General features: G+C 34.3%; 2 protein-coding genes and 1 non-coding gene across 15 annotated transcripts; all 3 read left to right on the plus strand.

The window, feature by feature from the left end:
• Positions 1-3,474: 3,474 nt before the first annotated feature.
• LOC105435850 (putative protein TPRXL) lies at positions 3,475-4,708 on the plus strand. The gene has a single exon (XM_011659025.2). The coding sequence runs from the start codon at positions 3,607-3,609 to the stop codon at positions 4,396-4,398; it is 792 nt and encodes a 263-aa protein (XP_011657327.1). The 5' UTR covers positions 3,475-3,606; the 3' UTR covers positions 4,399-4,708.
• Positions 4,709-10,654: 5,946 nt separating this feature from the next.
• Positions 10,655-10,740, plus strand: TRNAM-CAU. Its single transcript is given in 2 exon segments — positions 10,655-10,692; positions 10,705-10,740. It is a non-coding gene; the product is annotated as a tRNA-Met (tRNA).
• Positions 10,741-10,827: 87 nt separating this feature from the next.
• LOC101218704 (increased DNA methylation 3) lies at positions 10,828-18,532 on the plus strand. Of its 13 annotated transcripts, none has more exons than XM_031886845.1 (8): positions 10,836-11,070; positions 11,179-11,258; positions 12,033-13,564; positions 14,579-15,094; positions 15,175-15,400; positions 15,500-17,204; positions 17,606-17,817; positions 17,971-18,532. In XM_031886845.1, exons 7-8 carry the CDS (start codon positions 17,655-17,657, stop codon positions 18,246-18,248), a joined length of 441 nt encoding a protein of 146 aa, XP_031742705.1. In that variant the 5' UTR covers positions 10,836-11,070; positions 11,179-11,258; positions 12,033-13,564; positions 14,579-15,094; positions 15,175-15,400; positions 15,500-17,204; positions 17,606-17,654; the 3' UTR covers positions 18,249-18,532. The 13 variants fall into 13 exon arrangements, with proteins under 13 accessions (XP_004144250.1, XP_031742705.1, XP_031742704.1 ...); XM_031886844.1 differs by having other exon boundaries at positions 12,033-13,552; XM_031886846.1 differs by having other exon boundaries at positions 12,033-12,151.
• Positions 18,533-19,506: the final 974 nt, after the last annotated feature.

Genomic DNA, 19,506 nt, shown 5'->3' on the forward strand with positions numbered 1-19,506 from the left:
GATAGGGTTAAAAGAAAAACTTACCTTTGAAGTTTTTCTTCTCTTGTATTCTCTTCATGAATTTGAAGTAAGCACTGCCACTAAAGTTTACCCGCTATTCTCCGGAATTGGAACCGAGTTATGGGACTCAAAAAATGGTGAAGGAAATATAGAGAGATGATATCCTTTGGAGGAACCTAACCTTTAGATTTTTTTTTTTTTTTTTATGTTGAGACTCTCAAATGAAAAGAGTTTTGGCCACAATGGTAACACTTACCTTTTTCTGCAGTTTTTTCTTTTCCCTTGTTCGTCTTGGGAGTCTTTCCCCTTTCCCTTCTTCTTCATTTGAGTTTTAGGCTTAGAAGGTCCACTTGTGCTTTTAGAGGACGATCCTTTTGAAAAGCTCCTTTTAGTGGTAGCAACATTTGCTTCCACCTTTTCCTTACCCAAAGTAAGAGTTTGGAACCTTTGAAGCTCATTCAGAAGGGTTGTCAGGTTAAATTTTATCTTGTTTAAAGACGCATTCATCTGAAATGGAATGAAGCTCTTCAGAAGAGATTCTAAGATAAAGCTAACTTGATTAGCCTCTTCAATAGAACCACCATTTAGTTCGACGATGTTGAAGTGCACCATCATGTCCAGAACATGTTCTCTAACATAGGTCCCTTCCTTCATATGCTTAGTGTAAATGTATTTGACTGCCTCGTGTCTTAAATACCATTTTGGTTGCCCAAACATTTCCTTTAATGAATTCATAATTTTTTTAGTCGAAGCTAAGGATTCATGTTTCTTTGCCAAAAATCAGACATGCTAGCAAGAATATATACACGGGCCTTTTCATTTGCTTTTTCCCATTGATCATATGCTTCCTGACCAGCTCGGTTAGCATTAGAGGCATGGTTTTGAGAACATTCCTCAGTTAAGACAAACCTTAAATCGTCAACCACTAATATTGTGTTAAGATTTGATTTTCATGCCGTATAATTATCGCCATTAAGTTTTTCAGAAGCTAAAAGTTGAACTATGGCGCTATTCATGCTGAAAAATAAACATATTCATTTTAGAAACCATAATCACTAAATAAGCAAATCATTTAGCAAATACTGATAATGTACCCATCATTATAGTTTTGCAACGATATTCCAAAGGTTTAGAATAATCTCCACCGAAGGGCAGTCAATTATTCCTTCTTTGAACCAAGACAATCTTGACTAGATTCAAACTCTTGAATATCTCATATTGCTATAGCATTTAGTTATCGCTATTTCAGTCGAAAATATACTAACTTTATAATTTTGTAAGTGTAACCCTCCATTTTCGAATCTCAGAGATTAGAATCGTTATACTCCTGAATGAGAAAGTCAACATGAAAACTAATTAAGGAGACCCTGTCCACATTTAGAGTTCACGGTGTTCCGAATCCTATAACACAGCCCTCCGAAGGGAACGTCGCTTCTGTGCAGACAAGAAGGCGTATTATAGGAATCTCATGGTGTGACCCAATGGAAAAGACCGTGGGATGTGTTGTCACATATCCCTTACCCACTTATTATGAACTACTTTCCCTATTCACCTTAATATTGATTCATGCAAACACTCTCTGAAGGGTGTCTACTCCAATGCATGACGCAAAGCCCTGCATGGACCTCATTGTGTGAACTCTTAGGGACACTAGAGGTTAAAAGTACATTACTTCTCTCTATCTAAAGTGTTCTATAATGGTTTTAAGAGTATTTAGCTACTTTAGGATTTTATTCATGCTAACTTAAACAAATCCTAAGTCTGGGTGAATCATTCAAGCATCACCATTATATCGGTTTTTAACCTACGATGTATAGGTCATAAATTGGTTTTATTACCATCTCTCACACATGTTCATAAAGCTAGGTTAAATTAGGCTCAAGAACTAATTACGATCTTCAGGTAGAAGGTGTTCCGTAAATCGTCAACTTAAGAATCTTCAAACCTTAGTCATCTTATCTGACTTGTTGACAAGATCTAATCAGGTGAGCCTCTTATAACCAGTTTTATAAGATATCGACATAACTCAACAAAGAAAGTATATATTTTTTAACCTAGGTGAGCATGCAAGTTATCTTTGTTATAGATTTTAAAAGTTTAATTCATTTTATAACTATTATGAAAGAACTATAAAACTCAACCAACAAACAAATAATGTATAACAATTATATAAAGAAATTAATTAATATGCCAACATGAGTTTAGCTCAACATGCACCTGTATGTTCTTGTGAGCAAGAGGTCCTAAGTTCAAATCTCCACCCCAGCATTTATTACAATACCTTTGCAAAAAAAAAAAAAAATTAATATGGATTATAATTAATTTTCATATTATACATTATAACAATTATAACACACATCACATACATAATTAATTAAACACTCTAAAATGGACTGGTTTTGGCTCCAACGAACCGACCCAACATACATCACATACATAATTAATTAAACACCCAAATGGACTGGTTTTGGCTCCAACGAACCGACCCAAGTTTTTTCCGTTTTTCAGAATTGTTAAATATTTTACTTGTTTTTTCATATTTTTTAAAAAACTCCTAACTAATTTGTCACTCATTGCAATTTCTCATTTAATATTTTGTGAATCTCCCTTTTTTTTTCCCTCTCTTTTTTTCCTTTCTAAAATGAGTAAAGTTGAATGACATACTATCTAATACCTTAAAAAAATTAAAGAAAAATCTCCTTTTTTTATATGCTTAATATTTATATGAAAAAAAGAGTAGATGGACATATATATATTCAAAATTATGGGTAACTTTTGAGAAATATTTTTTTTTTCTTTTAAGATTTGATAATGAAAAAACCAACTAGTGATTAGTAGTTGAGGATTACTAATTAGCTATTTTTGATAAGAAGAAATGGAAGCTACATTCCAAATTTCAGCTATTAATTCCAATTTCCTTATTTATGGATTTGTAGTATGCGTAAACATATAATACACCTATACTTCCTCATTTAAATTCGAGTTAAGTATTATCACAATCACAATCCATCCTCCAATTAATTAATCATTTGAATGCAACGAAACAAAGCTTTGCTTTCCGAATAAGATTCATTAAAAGAAAACATAACGTAAAGCACAGTTTCAAATTTAAAAGAAGATAAAAAGTAAAGCCCAGTTTCAAATTCAACTTTCATTTCTTCTCTTTAATCATCAAACAAACCTCTCATTTCAAAACACACTATGATCTTTTTCAGACGTTTAAAAATAAAATAATAATAATAAAAAAAAAAAAACTTTTGTAAAAGCAGAAGTTTAGTATGGTAGAAGGAGCCATTATTTTCCACCACGAATTATAAATATAAATCTATGTAAAGATTATAACCGTTGTACAACGGTTTTCATCCGCGCGGCAACCAAATTCAAAAATCTCTCAAAAAGTAAAAATGAAAATGAAAAAGTCAATTAAATATCCAAAATAAAAGGGCTCCATTTCTCCACTACCTTTCCCTTTATATCTTCAAAACCTTCAATATCTAACCAAAAACAAAAAAAAAAAAAAAAAAAGGAAAGAATACCCCTTCAACAATTCTTGTTTCTTCCTGTCATTTTTGTTCATCTATTGAATCAACTAACCCATACATCAAAATGGGATCTTGCATTAGCAAATGCAAACCCAAGATGATGAAACAACCACCTCTTTTTGATTTCAACAATCTTGTTGTTCAAGACAAACTTGTTGTAATTCCTCAACCACTTTCTCCATTATTGACAACAAAAACAACATCAGCAACTCCTTCTCTTTCTCTTCATAACAAAATCTCTCCTTATCCTCCTTCTCCTTCACCTTCTTCTTCTTCCATTTCTTCTTTCACTTGCCTCTCTTCAAATACACCTTCTTCAACCAACACCTCTTTCTCAACTGCATCTTCTTCACCTTCCCCAATTTCCTCACATCATTACTTTCCTTCTCCCTACAACCAAAACCCTCACCTCTTCCCAATCAATTCCCTTAAAGCTCACGCCTTTCGGCCGCCTGTCAAGCCGATTTCCCCCCTCCTCCTTCGCCATCCGTCCCCACAAAGGGTGTCAAGATCCATACCCCAGAAGAGACCCCGCCCGGCTTCGCCATCACCAATTAGGCAGAAGAGCTTCAGAAAAGAGGTTCTTCAGCGGCCTCTCTCGTCACCCTCACCAACTAGACGCTTCAGCCGAGAGAAATGTCAGGTGGCTCTGGCTCCGATCAATGGTGTTCGTCCCAAAAGCCGCTCACCGGTGAGGGATAGTGCAATGAAGAAGGAAATTACTTGCATTCATAGGATAAGTTCAAAGATTGATGAAGTTGCTGTTAAAGAAGCTGTTGGAGATTTAGATTCAGTGGTGGCTATGGAAGATATTGATAATCCTTTAATCTCGTTGGATTGCTTTATCTTTCTGTAGAGATTTTATATCTATGCATATAGGAATATATACATATATATATATACGGAACATGACATGGTTTCATATGATGTTGTGTTTGCTGAATTGATTTTTTATTTTTTTTTATTTCTGACATGCATTTTTAAACAATGAATGATCACCTAGATCAACATTTGATTACCTTCCTAATATTTTATGGGAATGTTAGGTTTGTAGAAAATTTCAACTTTCTTAGTTGTAACTTTTTATTTTTCCCCATTCTTTGTTTGGTGGAAGAACATATTAATATTAATATATGGGATCATGGTTTGATTTCCTCTCCTTTTAACATTCTCTCTTCTATCTCTATTATTATTATTTTTCACTCCGGAAGAGTTACCTAATCTTCTTTTCAGTCTATTTTAGTAGGATTTTGAAAGAAAATTAATTTCAAGTAAAGTGTTTGAGTTGATTTTAGTTTAAATGAAATAAAGTGATAAATTATGTTATGAATCACCTACGGAAGAGTCTAACTGAATGCCTTAGGTCTGTTTGAGGTTTAAAGTAATAGAACTGTCAGTAGTTAAAATTTGGATTGATACAGCAACATCAAGATCATTATAAATGGATAATTGGAACTCCCTCTTACATGACTCAAACGCTACAAGCAAGAGGAGTTATTGCTTAAAAAATTCAAGAAACAGATCATCTTAGTCTAGTTAACGATGCAGTCAAAAATGATAGCATTAGTTATTGTTAGTGAAGAAGCAAGTTGACTTCGAAGCTTGCTATCAGAGATTCTCACTTGAAAAATATAGAATGTTATAATAACAATAAGAGACAACATATACGCAGTAAACATAGTACCGTTAGAGAATTTCTCACTGTTGTTGCAGTGATAGTGGATTTTGTATGATCTGATGACAACTTAGCTAATCCTTTGACGAAAGAATTAGAAGAGAGAAGGTTTTTAAAACCCCAAAAAGATTGAGACCTCAAGTCTATAGAAAATTGAATTACTTATGAGGTAAACCCAACTTGAAAGATTGGAGATCCCAAGAAACAAGTTTAATCAGTAATAACTTATCACAAGTGATATAAAGAGAATCATGTTAAAATACCTATGAGTTACATTCTTATGATTGAATTATTAGCATAACATCCTAAAGCATATGAAAAGGTTGAATTTAGTTATTAATGAATTTCATACTTGATATTAGTAAGGTACCTGGCTGACTACAGAAGTATAGATTCACCTTTGTAAACGTGGAAGTGAGGGTTGCTTCCTATGGAATTCTAGGCAAATTCTCTAGAGAATCCACTAAAGATAGGGCACCCAAGTTTTTGGAAGGGGAGAGGAGATAGGCAAAAGTAGGTTTGTTGATATCTCCATACACGCATTGTTTTTTACTTTATAACTTTGTCGGTCACACATGTGTGGCGAGGAGAGGAGAGGAATAAAATAATCATATAATATATTTTTGCTAAACCTATCTTTAATTGTCAAAAATGTTTCTTATGTTATAAATGTTTTTGTAAATTAATTTTTTCAAAACCAAAACCGTTTCAAATCAAATGATAATTATCAATTAGTGATTTTTTATTTGGTCATTAATATTATGACCATTGGAGCCTCTCTCCCCACTCACTATATATATTGGTCTCATTCTTCTCCCAATCACAACAAACACAACGATATCTTCTCTCAAAAGTTCTCTCGTTTTTAGTATACTGAGCATTAGAGTGTCTATTTGAGTGTTGAAATTTCAATTTAGTTTCAGTGCAATCTTGATTGAAGATCATGACTGTTTTATTACGGGGATGACGGAGTAATACAAATTTGTTTGCACAAAAAGCAAAGCCGTGAAACGTCTTAAAGAAAGCAAGATCTAGAACTCAACCATTTTATTCTAACTTGTTTTTGTTTTGTGATAGGGTTTTGACTAGGCGAATTTACCAATTATACAAGTGTCAATTTGAAAAATTGATCATTAGGCATTTTAGTCAGTAGGCGAGTTGACCAGTATACGTGCTAAAAGAAAGGTATTCTTTTCAGGCGAGATAAAAATACACTACGTGAGATATAAGACAAGAAAGCACAAGTTCAGTCTAGGTGTTAAGGCTTGTCAACCCAACAACACAAACTCAAACTTTACTGTTTACAATCCAAAACCAAAAGTATAATTCTTCTATAATTAAACAGGAATGATCCCCAACGACAAAACATAACTTTTTCATATCTCATGCTGAGAATTGCTTTGTTCTCTCTTCAATTACAAAGTAAAATATGGGAAGACAAAGGAAAAGGAAGGGAGACCTTAAACGGCAACACAGACTTCTGAACTCAACACTAAAAGAAATCTTGACTATTCCATCTACGGAGGAGCTCCGGTACCGGTAGCAGTGGAGAACGATAGACGAAAGAATGATATAATAAAACACTTTATGGAGTGATACATCATTGTCTTCACTAACTTTCTCTGCTTTGGAATCACAGAAATCATTTTTCTACACCCACCTTTGTATCCCATCGTCATTTGAACCGCAGGGTTCGACGCTTCCGCCACCGTCCCCTCCACCATATCCACCTTCAAGTTCAATGGAAATTTTTTACCGTCTACCGCGATGGCACCCACGGTCGGAATCTGGGGAATTTTGTGGATGATGGGTTGGGATTCAAGAAGTAGAGAAACACGACTGTGTTCCGGTGAGATTCTGGATCCCATTTTTTTTTTTTTTTTTTGAGTAGTTTTCAGCTTTGTTAGTACAATCACAAAATAATTCTGTTGATGTGTTCTTATTGATAATTAGTGTTGTGAAATTCCAATGTGGAAGCTGATAAGTAATTTCCTTCAGCCATTTTTTCTTCTCATTTTTTTTTTTTTCAAAATCAAAATTAAATTTATTTTGTTTACACTCAAAATTAAACGAATCGTTTTGCACCGCATCTCAAAGTTAACAGTTCTCATTTTATTTCTATTGTTTATTACATGATTCCGGATCCCAAAATTAATGGATTTTTTTAACAGATGATTAAATTTGATTAATATGAAAAGGAAAAAGAAACAAGTAGCTAGTTGTTTTTTTGTTCTTGAATTATAATTTTCGCAAAAAGTATTCTTACTTTTTGACACCTCCAAATTATATTAACTATTACTTGAAATTTAATTGATTTCATCTCAACTTGTATTTATCTTCGAAAAAGAAAAGTTATTCATCTAAAAATTTAAAAATTAACCTTTCTATTACAACAAAAACTATTTTTGTTTCTCATTGAACTCAGAGTTTCAATTTGGTAGATTGTATTTTACTTTTACTTCCTCCAATTTTGCTAGCCACCACTAGGATAACTACTCTCATAGTTATTTCCTCTAGCCACTTCTTAACTTTCCATTATGAAACAAATGAAAAGTAAAACCTTTTCCCATGTGTCCTTGTGGGTCTTGAGTCTTGACCTAATGTATATTTGTCGCTAGTGAACCATTTATTTTTGTTATGATTCCTACTTAACACCAATTTAAGGTTTAAGTTTTCATGGGTAATTAAAGCTAAAGTTATAGCATGAGAAAATAGGGTAGTTTTTTTATTTGAACTTTTTACTTTTATTAAAAAGAAAAAACAAAATGTCAAAATTCTTAGACAAGAAAAAGGTTGACATTTATAATTACAACCACCGTTAGCAATGATGCCAAAATAATAAATCAAAAGGAAAATATATCAAACAACTTAATTTCTTCTCACACCATTTAAATTTCAGTTAAGTTTCAATTGAAAACAAGTGGCCCAATAATTGATGGACCCATATAACTCTATTCTTTAAATTGTAAAAATAGCAAATATAAAAACGAATAGTCCTCTAATAATTTTTTTTATAGTTATGTGATAGCCCTTTGATATATCTAATTACTTGTCATATTTGCAATATGCAAAAAGAGGTTTTATGAATTGGTTTTTTTGTCATCTAATGCAATTTCCTTTTAAAAAATCTGCCACATCCAAAAATTTTATACTAAATGAGTAATAATGTACATACATACTCATTACTATAACCTCTTTTATTAGAATAATGAGGCCAAAACGTATAAAAAGATAAATCAAAATCCGTAACTTATATTGTAAATTCATAAGCATTAAGAAATACATCTTACATAAGCATTATGCATGTTTTACACTATTTCCATGTCTTAACAGAATGATTTGAAAGGAAGAAACTAGTGAATTGCAAGGGACCTCTCGAGCAAAGGCTACGCAATGGAAACTCGTTTAGCGATTAACACATCTAGACGAAGAACCACATCATCACGTGTGCAAGATTCATTAGACGACAAGGATGGTAGATGAAGTTGATGTAACGTGACTAGACTTCTATCAAGGCTGACATGATTAGAAAAATATAAATTTTCCATAAAAAAGATGCCTATAAAAGAACTTCATCTCTATCAAGAAAGAGATTCTCCATGGGCATAAACGACCAAGATGTTTGAATAGACCGGTCAAACCCTAGAGAGAACGGTGAAAAGGACTAGCCTACCAACCATCTGTAAATGTTTTCTTCTTCTTCTTCTCCGACCATACTATAAGTGACAACTTGGAGTCTGAGTGATAAAGATTTCATTTTCCATTCCCCTAACTTGTAACGTTTTTCCTCGAATTTTCAAGACATTTGACATTATTTTAAGTTGGGTAGTTTCTTTCTAGGCTATAACATTGGCCATTTTTTCGACGATTAGGGACGAAACTAAAAAACTGAGTCTGAAGCATCACAATTTAGCTTTTGTGAGGAAAAACTATAATGTTACTCAAAATGAAACCACCCAGTAGTTAGATGTGAATTTTTAAGACCTTTGAGATTGTTCTAAGTTAAGTAGCTAGTTTCTTTCTAGGTTATAGGATTGGCTCGTTTTTCATCGTTTTCGAACGAAACTTAAAAAGTGAGTTTGGGGCATCGTTGTTTGGCTTTTGTGGACAAAAAACTTTAATATTACTCGAAATGTGTAAAAAAAAATGGATAACAAAACATAGTTGAATTGGTTATTAGAAAAATGGACATTTTTAAATATAATAAAATAAACTTTACATATTATAGCAAAATTTTAAATTCTATCAATGATAGAAATTGTAGGTGTATATCATTGTCACTAATAGAAGCATGTGGTGTTTATCAATATCTATTGTTTGATAGAATCTGAAATTTTTGTATATATTGTAAATATTTTTGTCAAATTTGCTATTTTTAACAATTCTCCTTAAAAAAGTTTTAGATATTTAATTGAAACTAACTAAGTTCTACTAATTATAGACACTACTTTTAAAATTCAACTAAAAATAAATATCTTTCTTATGTAAGTTGTTTGAATTTAAATTCATTTTTCATAACTGAAAATTTAAATTTGAAGAGAAATAAAGTCATTAGAAGCTATATTTTTCTAAAAAAAGAAATTATTAGAAGTTAGAATTTATAGTTCATATATGTACAATTCAACTAATTAAGACATGGTTTTAGTCGATAGATTATATATTCAACTTTTGACAAAATTGTAATTAAAGTGTGGGTGGAAGGAATCAAACATCTAATTTCGAAGTTGATAGTACAAGTTTTATGTTAGTTTGAGTTGCGCTCGTGTTGACGTCAAAACTCATATATTGTGAGTAACTAAAGTTTTATATATTTGATTTGATAGGTTACAAGTTTGGATTAATTAGAGAAAAATGTTGTTTCTATTTAAAGTTTTTGATAAAACTATTTAAAATAAATTTAAAAGTATTTCAAATGCTTTAATTTTTTTTCAAAATGATTTACTTTTAAAATTTAACACTTAAAAGTCAAGAAAGACATCGTTATTAACCTAACAATTTAATAGTTTATCGTATAGCATTGAAGTAATGTCAAATCATCCCGTTATCTTAAATCATTCCATTTAATGAAACTTAATTAGTATAGTATAATTAATTACATGCCTTCATAATTGACCCAATGAAATTTCAAATATGGAGGAAACCTCATAACTTGATCAAAAGTTGGGACAAAAAAACTAAGGTTACACCCTTCACATTGATTAGAAATTCTTTTAAACGTAATTATTATTATTATTATTTTGTTAAGTAAAGACATTTAGAAAATATCTTCCTTCTAATAAAACACCATATACATTTTGTTCATTTGAAATTATTCTTTTTCCTTAAATGAATTAACAATATTATTTATTATAACAGAGAGAATTTAGGGTTACATTTAAAAATTCTTACCAATAGTATGGTTATAGAATCAAATATTTGTAGTCGAAGGTCAACAATAGGGGTGGTGGCGCAGTTGGCTAGCGCGTAGGTCTCATAGCTTTAAGAGTAATCCTGAGGTCGAGAGTTCGAGCCTCTCTCACCCCATCATTTTTTGTACTCTTCGTTTAGTCATCGTATCTCAGTCTAGCAACCACCCTGAATCCTAAATTAGGACTCACATGCTCACTTCTTAACACACATCTCTTGTTTCTAACTCTAATCCGGGATTTGATATTCGTCCAAAGAACGAAAAAATAAGCACTATAGCAAACTTTCGGCCCTCCATTTCTTCCTCGTTTTCATTGCTTTTTAAACTTCCCAAAAACCACCTCCCCCGGTGCCCCCATCCTTCAGTTCCCACCACCGGACCAGATGACACATTCTTCCTGAAACTCTCCCTCAAATTCCCCTTCATTTCTCCGGTGGCAGCTTCAGGTACTCTCAACTTCCTTGTGCGATTCTACGTCTTGGTTGCTTTCCTCGTCTTGTTTCTCCAAAGGCTTGAGAAATGAACTTCTTCCCACCTTCATTTGTTGTTTGCAGATTTTTCGTATTGCTGGACTTGGTGGAATTGATAAATCCGTGTTTCCCCGTGTTCTTTTACTGTTACTTTTTTTTATTAGGTAACTGAATCTTCTTCTTCTTCTTCATCTTCATCGTCATCATCCTCTAATTTGAAAATTTTCCATCTGGTCGATGTCTTTGTTCTTGGTTGGTTTGGTTTGTAGAACCACCCCATGCTATCTTCTTTGATTTAGACTGTGTCTGTGTGGATTTACAAACTTCATCTTTATCTTGTTTTTGGCTTTCGAACTTTCAATTTGTTAACCCTAAACTTGAATAGCCTTTGAAGTTAATGATTCTTGGCTATATTTGAAAATTTATTCAAAGTAATTTTTAAATCACATGAAATTCGACCCCCAAACTTCCAAAATCATGTCACAGAAATGTCTACACCTATATATATATTTCTGTGTGCGCGCTATATCCCTGAGTGTTCTCCATCTACGATTATACTTAATAATCTAGCAACCCAATCAAATTGGTAAGTAAAGTGCCTATTAGTACTTAGATATAACATTTTCCAGCAAAAAAAAAAAGAAGCTACAACTGGTCATAAATCCTTTAAAAATGAAAAACTCAGCACGTGAAGGAATTAGTTTCATGACCAAATTCTATTTGATGAATTTAACCTGCACTTAATGATTTGTTCTCAAGAATCAATATGATTACATACTTTGATTCTTTGGTTTTTAGGAGCTACAAGCGTAACAATTTTGCCATCATAGGAAGACTTTTATGCTCTAGATTCAATATTTGTGCAGAGTAACTGAAACATTTTTCTTATTCAAGAACTCACTCTCTTCCATTAAACTAGCCAACTATTTTTTTAACAGATATGTCTATGAGATCTTTCTGTTCTTCATAAGATGAGGAGGGTCCTGCCAAAGACAGCTTCTATATAATGTATAGCGATTCAGTATCATTTGATTGTTTTTACCTTTACGAAGTTCAGGTGTGATATTATTTTCTTGCCCCCCTCTGCTATCGTCCTTGGATTTGTTTTACTGATCTTTTGTTAAAAACATGATATTACACCTAGATATTCTTGTTTATCCCATCTTCAATTTTTTTATCCACATGATAACAAACTTGAAACGTTGATAGCGAAATTTGGGGTTTGAATGCCTCTTCATCTGTACTTGAGTTGCTTTATTACTGGAAGGTTTGAATTGCATTCATATTTTAAAGATTCAGGAAGATAAACATAATTATATTGATTATGTTTTTGAGGAATAAGTGAAAATGTCCTTGCATTAAGTTCATTCTCTTTGGCTTGGTTTGTCAAACAGCCACTCGGCCCACACGATTGTTGTTTTTAATAGTTTACTGCTTAGCCATTGGGATATAGCGTAATGGTATCAGCAGACTTATAGCATGGTTGAGCCCATTTCCATGATGTATTCTGTGGTTCAGTTTTGGTTTTCAGTTTATGTTTTCTACTAGCATGCATTATCATGAAAAGATACTTCTCTATGCTTACAGAAGCATGAAGAACTTTAGAAAATGTTAGGAACAATTATGATTCTTTTAGGTTAGCCATTTAAGAAAATCTTGTTGAACTTCAAATATCTTGTTGTAATCTTGATTTGCCTCTGCAAAAGAAGTTTTAGGGGCTATTTGGCCCACGGAAAGGAAAGTAAAGAAAAGGAAAAAAATTCTCCCTCGTTTTCCCTTCATATTCCTTCTCTCTTATTTCCTAACTCATCTCAACCCCCTATATTCCTTCTCTTTCTTCACACTTAACCCTTCTCATTCCTTCTTCCTCTTCTCTTTCCTTTTCTCCTTTTCACCCTATCTCTTCTTCATCCGGCCACCTCCATTCCCTCTCCATTTTCTTTACTGTTTGTTAGTTGTATCTCTCCATTTTTTTTCTGTTTTCCTCACTTATTTCTTCACAGAGTCCCCTTTGGCCGTCGATCCACTATGAATCTCAAATCCTAAACCCTTTTGGCCGCCAATCTCCTTCATCTTAACCCCCTTCGGCCACGAACTTTCACTATCCACCATTCAAGGGTACATATTCCATCATTTATCTTCCTCCTTTTTTTAGTACCATTTCGATACTGATTTCTCTTCTCTTTTGGTCTCCACCTTCCACCATTGGTATGACTTTCGTCGAATGGCCCCATTTCAAAAATGTTTGGGACCTCCGTACCCTTCATGTGGGTTGGTTTTTGGTTGACCGACTATTTTGGTTCCATTCATGGCTTGTCTTCTAAACTTGCCGCTTGGATCTATTACTCATCTTCCGTCTTCCCCTTGCCGCTCGGGTCACGCCATTGCCGCTTCGATTCCCCTCTTACGATGAGTAACAGATACTACTTCGGTTGTGGCCTCTGTGGTTCCAAGCAAGGTAGGGATTGAGGTAACGATTTCTTCCTTCTTTCTAAATGCCGATGATGAGGAAATGGAAATTGATTCATGTTTGATTTCGGATTCGTTGTTACTTCTGTCTTATTAATGTGTCTGTTAACCGATTGTTCCATTTTTTTAAACTTAGTTTGAAAAAAAAAATGCGCATGTTGAATGAAACTTCCTTTAGATGTGTTGTTGAACTTCTCGGTGCTCTGTCATAGACAAATAGCTGTGTTTTTTTTTCATTTAGTTGCATATGTTTCCTTCATTCGACCTGTTGAAGTACGACGAGTTTCTGTTACCATATTTTTTCATCTGTTGAAGGAGGTTGAACTTCTCAACTTGTTGTATTTTCTGTTTGTGTGCATTATATATATACATCCCATGTTTAATTTTTTGTTGTTAAAGACCAATCTCATGTCCTGTACTATGCTTTGATGGTCACATATGCCTACTGTTTTCTTCTTCTTGCTCTCTGACCTATTTTGTCTCTCTTTGACCATAATACTGATTCATTTGTGTTGTCTACTCCATTTATGACATTAACAATAGCTGTACTTATTTGGTATGGTCTTTAATGGAGCATTGACTTGTGATTTTTACTCCTCCATACACACCTTGTGTGTAGTTGGCATGTGCGGTATCGTGTTTTCCCTTTTGCATATTCATGTCACAACATTTGATCGCCGTGCTACATTCCACTTCTTAACTTGTGTTTGACTTTGTGTGCGTGTCATGCCTTTCATATCACCGCATTTGATGACATTTTGTACGTGACGATTATTTCACATACGTATGAAGTTTGATTTTCTGATATTGAACGAACTTCCTTCCTCTAAGGCACAAAAAAAGAAGAAAAACTTTCGGTATATATTTTTGTTTATATTTTTTGGGTGCATGTAACTTTAACAGTTTGTTATTTGTCATACCTACATAATGGTAGGTCTAAAGTCAAAGGTATACGTCCACGTCCTTTTCCATATTTTGGTTTATAGCTTCTTACCATTCCCTTCACCGTTAGCAGGTTCTCCCTTCATAGTAGCTAAAAATTGGATCCAAACGAAATCGTCGTCGTTGTCTTTTCCTTCGCAATCACCCAACGACAGATGCTAATGATATTGGAGGCACTGTTGAATGACGACAAGAGGATAACTCAAATACTAGCCGACACTAGAAATAGGATTAGGCACCTAGCGTACTTTCGAATATAATGATACACGCGTCTGACCTTGTGTGTCAGCAAAGTACGTGGATGGACAGACGATGTTTCACAATTTTGTGTCATCTACTACGAACAAGGGCCGGTTTAGAATTGACGGAAGTCGTCGACGTTGAGGAGATGGTCGCTATCTTCCTTCATGTGCTGGCGCACGATGTGAAGAACCGCCAGATTCAAAGGAAGTTCGTACGGTCCGATGAGACAGTCTCACGACATTTCAACATTGTCTTGATGGTCATGCTTCGTCTGCATGACGAGTTATTGGCTCAACCACAGCCTATGACGAGCACATGCACAAATGTGAGGTGGCGGTCTTTTGAGGTTAGGGCTAAAATAACTTACGGTTTTTTTTTACTTGGAACTTATCCAAACTCTAAATCGTCGTTCGATATTCGCTGCAGAATTTCCTAGGGGCATTAGACGGCACATACATCAAAGTTAACGTGTCCGCAGCTGATTGACCAAGGTATCAAACCCCAAAGGGCGAAGTGGCAACGAATGTCCTTGGTGTTTGTGATACAAAGGGGGACTTTGTTTTCGTCTTAGTCGGCTAGGAAGGATTCGTTGCGGACTCGCATATCCTACGAAATGCAATTTCCCGACTTAATGATCTGAAGGTTCCAAAAGGTGAGATCATATGTTTCCACTAACCCACGCTAAATAAGTTTGAAATCTGTTTTTTTCCTTTAATTAACGGCTCAACACTATGCAACCTCATATCTCCAGGGTTTTACTACTTGTGTGACGTGGGATACCCAAAGGCAGAGGGTTTTCTGGCGCCATATACAGGGCAAAAATATCATCTATAAGAGTGACGTGGTGTCGGGAATGCTCCAACAACACCGAAGGAGTTCTTCAACATGAAACATTCTTCTGCACCAAATGTCATTGAAAGAGCATTCGGGTTGTTGAAGGGTCGATGGGCAATACTACGAGGAAATTCCCACTACTTGGTTCAAGTCTAATGTCGAACTATTATGGCTTGTCTCCTCCATAATTTAATAAATCAGGAGATGGCGAACGCTAACATATTGGATGACAAAGACGAGGGTGACTCAACACATGCAACTTCTAGTGGTGACGAAATCAACTACATTGAGGTCTCAAACAAATGGACTCAATGGAGGGATGTCCTTGCAGAGTTGATGTTCAACGAATGACAGTTGTGTAACGACGAGTTGTTGTACGTCTTTGGGAAAAACCCTGCGACAAGGGCCCATGCAGAGACGTTTGCGGACATTGGGTCTAACGTGCCAGGACCCAACGTCGGTGTCTCCACGAAGGATGGTCTCGAGACGGAGTTCCCAGCTATGTGCAGTTCGAGGATGAACCTCTTGTCGGACGACATGATGATCGGACGATCTGATAGGTCCAGCGACTGTAGGTTGGGTTTTAGCGGTCAAAAAAGAAAGTGCGACATGCAGACGCTCAAGACTTACGACCATATTTGGGATGCTATGGACACTGCGAATGATCAACTTAGGGCCATTGCAGAAAGGCCAAATAGAGGTAGCCAGAAAGAAGACACAATGATGCAGGAGGTCATGATGCATATGTAGTCTATTCCGGACCTTAGTATGGAGGACATCGGTAAATGCGTGATGATAGTGACGGAGAAGGTGTCGCTAATGAAAAACTTCATCAGGATGCCCGATCCGATGAAGGTCGCATACTGTAGGGTCCTCCTTCGCTATAACCCATGACTATGGTGTTTTATTTCCTTCACAAGATAATTTTTTATCTTCATCGGATTCATGTTTTTGTTTTCCTAATTTGCATTACCCGTTTATACGTTGTAATGGACATTAACTATTTATCATAGTTTCTTTTTCAATATTGCATGATGAGTAATCAATTAATTTATGGAGAGGTCAGCAAACGTATAGTATTGGACGGTTGAAAATGTCATTGTTCTCTGAATAGGTAATGACATGTGATTTACGATAGAAATGTCACTTTTGTACAAAAATTCAATTTGTACAAAAGAACGGAAATTGAAATTTTCAATTTGAACAAAAAAACAAAAAATGGAAAAACTTGAAAAAAAAAATTTGGGTCATAATTTTTCCCACATAATCCTTCTCCAAACAAAGATTAGAAAAAATCCTACTTAATTTTGCCCCAAATAAGGTTTATAATAATTCTTTCCTTTTCATAATCTTCCTTTTCTTTATTCCTTTCCCCCATATTTCTTTCCTTCCCCGAAACACCCCGTTAGATGTTTTAAGGGGAAGTATGTCCCTCTGGAAATTAGTTTATAGCCAAATACCTTTACCTGGTTTATTAGGTAATGTATTCTTTTTAAGGTAAAAATGTAACAGGAAAGGGATATTAGCGGAAGTGGGAGCACCCCACATACCTAAGAAACGGAGACACACAATATGCATGCTCACACAAGTTAAGGAAGCACGGCAGCCTTCTAGCAAATCAGGTTGCCTTAAATTCAGAAATATATTCACTACTTTTATGATTTTTTTTCCTTCAATGACGATGGAGAGGGAACAGATATATAAGGGCAACCATTTTAATGTGTTTTAGTACTGTCATAAAGGTGGATTTAGTACTGAGTACATTGTACCTTTGTATTTAGGATGAATACATTTTTATAAATAACAGAATTTAAGTATCGTTGCCGTATTTTGTTTATAAGTTAGAAAAGGCTTATATACATTAGTTTTCTGTCAATTATTGCAATTTCTGCATATATTTTTTATACTACATTCTTTGATATTTTTGAAATTTCACACATTTATACAAAGGTTTCGTTGATCATCATGGACCAAATGCCAAAGTTCTTGTATCCCTGCTAAGATCTATCCTCCTCATTAGCAGGTGAGTTGAAAACATCAGACAAATACTCTAGAAAGTGCCGTAAGTTGGCATGGAAGGCAATGGTGATCAGACGATGCTGAAGCCATCAGTTATTTTAACTGGAACAGCCAAGGAAGGTAGTTCTGGCCCTCCTATTGGTCTTGTTGATATTGGCGTGAGTGAAGGTGCATACCTCTTTCGTGTTGCATTGCCTGGCGTGCGAAAAGATCGAAGTAAGCCTTTGTGTTCGCCTTATTTTTCTATCAATCTAGCATCTGCATAGATTTAATAATCCTGCTTGTTCCTATGAAAAACTAATTCTGGGACCAATCCATTATACCACGTGTTTGCTTATTCAAGAGATAACCAATTGGACAAATCTTCAGGTAAGGTAAAATTTGAGATCAAAAGCGATGGTAAGGTTCAGATCGAAGGAGTGATGTCAGGTCCAGGTTTCTTAAAAGAATCATCAGCTATGTACCAGATGAAAGTCCAGCAACTTTGTCCACCAGGACCTTTTACGGTTTCTTTTAAGCTGCCTGGTCCGGTTGATCCACGGTTGTCTTCGCCTAGTTTCCGGCCTGATGGCATTTTGGAAGTGGTGGTTATGAAGTCCAGAGCACAACCTACAGTGGCTGATTCCCAACCACCACTGGGAGTATAATGAAAAGGTAACCGAGCACTGGCATTACCCAAACACTAAAAAATGATGGCCATGGAATTTTTTTCATTGGAATAGGGTTTTTGTATTTTTCTATGTTAAATTTTATTTGTGTTTAACCTGGGACATTAAATTCCATGAACTTTCCTCCCTTAACTTATCAAAGTTTCCCATAATGGCTTTGTACTTGAGAATTGAAAATGATTGGACTAATTTGGGCACTAATTGCAAATTAAATACGATTGAGAAAAGTGATAGTTCACTTAGATAAAAAGTGATATTCGAGATGTGTTGATTGGATTCGAAGTGTTTTCCTTTTTCAATTGTATAATATCTACTTTAGCAACATATTCTAAATTGAAAAACCATGAAAATTAAAGAAATAAATTTCTTAAAATTTATAAATAAAATTAAAAATTATATATATATATATATTTCCTATCATTTTCTCCCTCCCTCCTTCCTCTCTTTTCTCTTTCCCCCTATTCTTCCCAAATACATAGTTCTCCAAGAGATCTTTTGAGGTTCTACTTTGCTTTTGTTTCTCTTCTTGTTTGGATTTTGTGCATTGAGAGGCAGTGGGAATCCAAAAGTTTAGTTGTCTCTCTTTATATATATATATATATAAAAGAAAAGGAAACAAAAAAGAAAAATAAATGCATAGGATGGGATTCAAATATGAGACAAGGGGGTTGGAGCATGTTTTTATCATTAAGCTAGCTATAATTATTGATTCTCTCAACATATACATATACACACATATATAGTACAAAATTGGGATGGCTCGAGCGTCTGAGTACATGATAAGTTTGTCGGTGTTGAGAAGAATAATTAAATTTCATTGACAAATTTTCTTGCTATATTTCTTATATACTTGTAAATAAATAGATCAATTGCAAATATAACAATCAGTTTAAGATATTTTAGAAAAATTGTAAAGATAGTAAAATTACGAGAACGCGGATAAACTTTAACTAGATTCATTTTTGGACTATATTGATCCTCCTATTTGTATTGTTTACAAATTTTGACTAAATAAATTCTCTAAACTTAGAGATGTCATTAATTTGTATTCCAAATTATTCACTAATAATATATTTCAGTTGCAATTTTCTAGTGTCTTTTTTAAGGGAAGAGACCAAACAAATAGACTATTAAAATGACTAAATGGTACATAAAAAATGGGAATGAAAATAGTTTAAGCAAAGAGTTAATGAGAATACACTGATACAATCTATCATTGCTACAAAGTGAAGAATCT

The sequence above is a fragment of the Cucumis sativus genome, chromosome 6 (assembly GCF_000004075.3).
Source record: "Cucumis sativus cultivar 9930 chromosome 6, Cucumber_9930_V3, whole genome shotgun sequence".
Taxonomy (NCBI): domain Eukaryota; kingdom Viridiplantae; phylum Streptophyta; class Magnoliopsida; order Cucurbitales; family Cucurbitaceae; genus Cucumis; species Cucumis sativus.

Coding starts and splice junctions, on each gene's coding strand:
- LOC105435850 (XM_011659025.2), top strand. CDS start 3,607: ATGGGATCTTGCATTAGCAAATGCAAACCCAAGATGATGAAACAACCA.
- LOC101218704 (XM_004144202.3), top strand. CDS start 17,655: ATGGAAGGCAATGGTGATCAGACGATGCTGAAGCCATCAGTTATTTTA. Junction 17,818..17,970: donor TGGCGTGCGAAAAGATCGAA/GTAAGCCTTTGT, acceptor ACAAATCTTCAG/GTAAGGTAAAATTTGAGATC.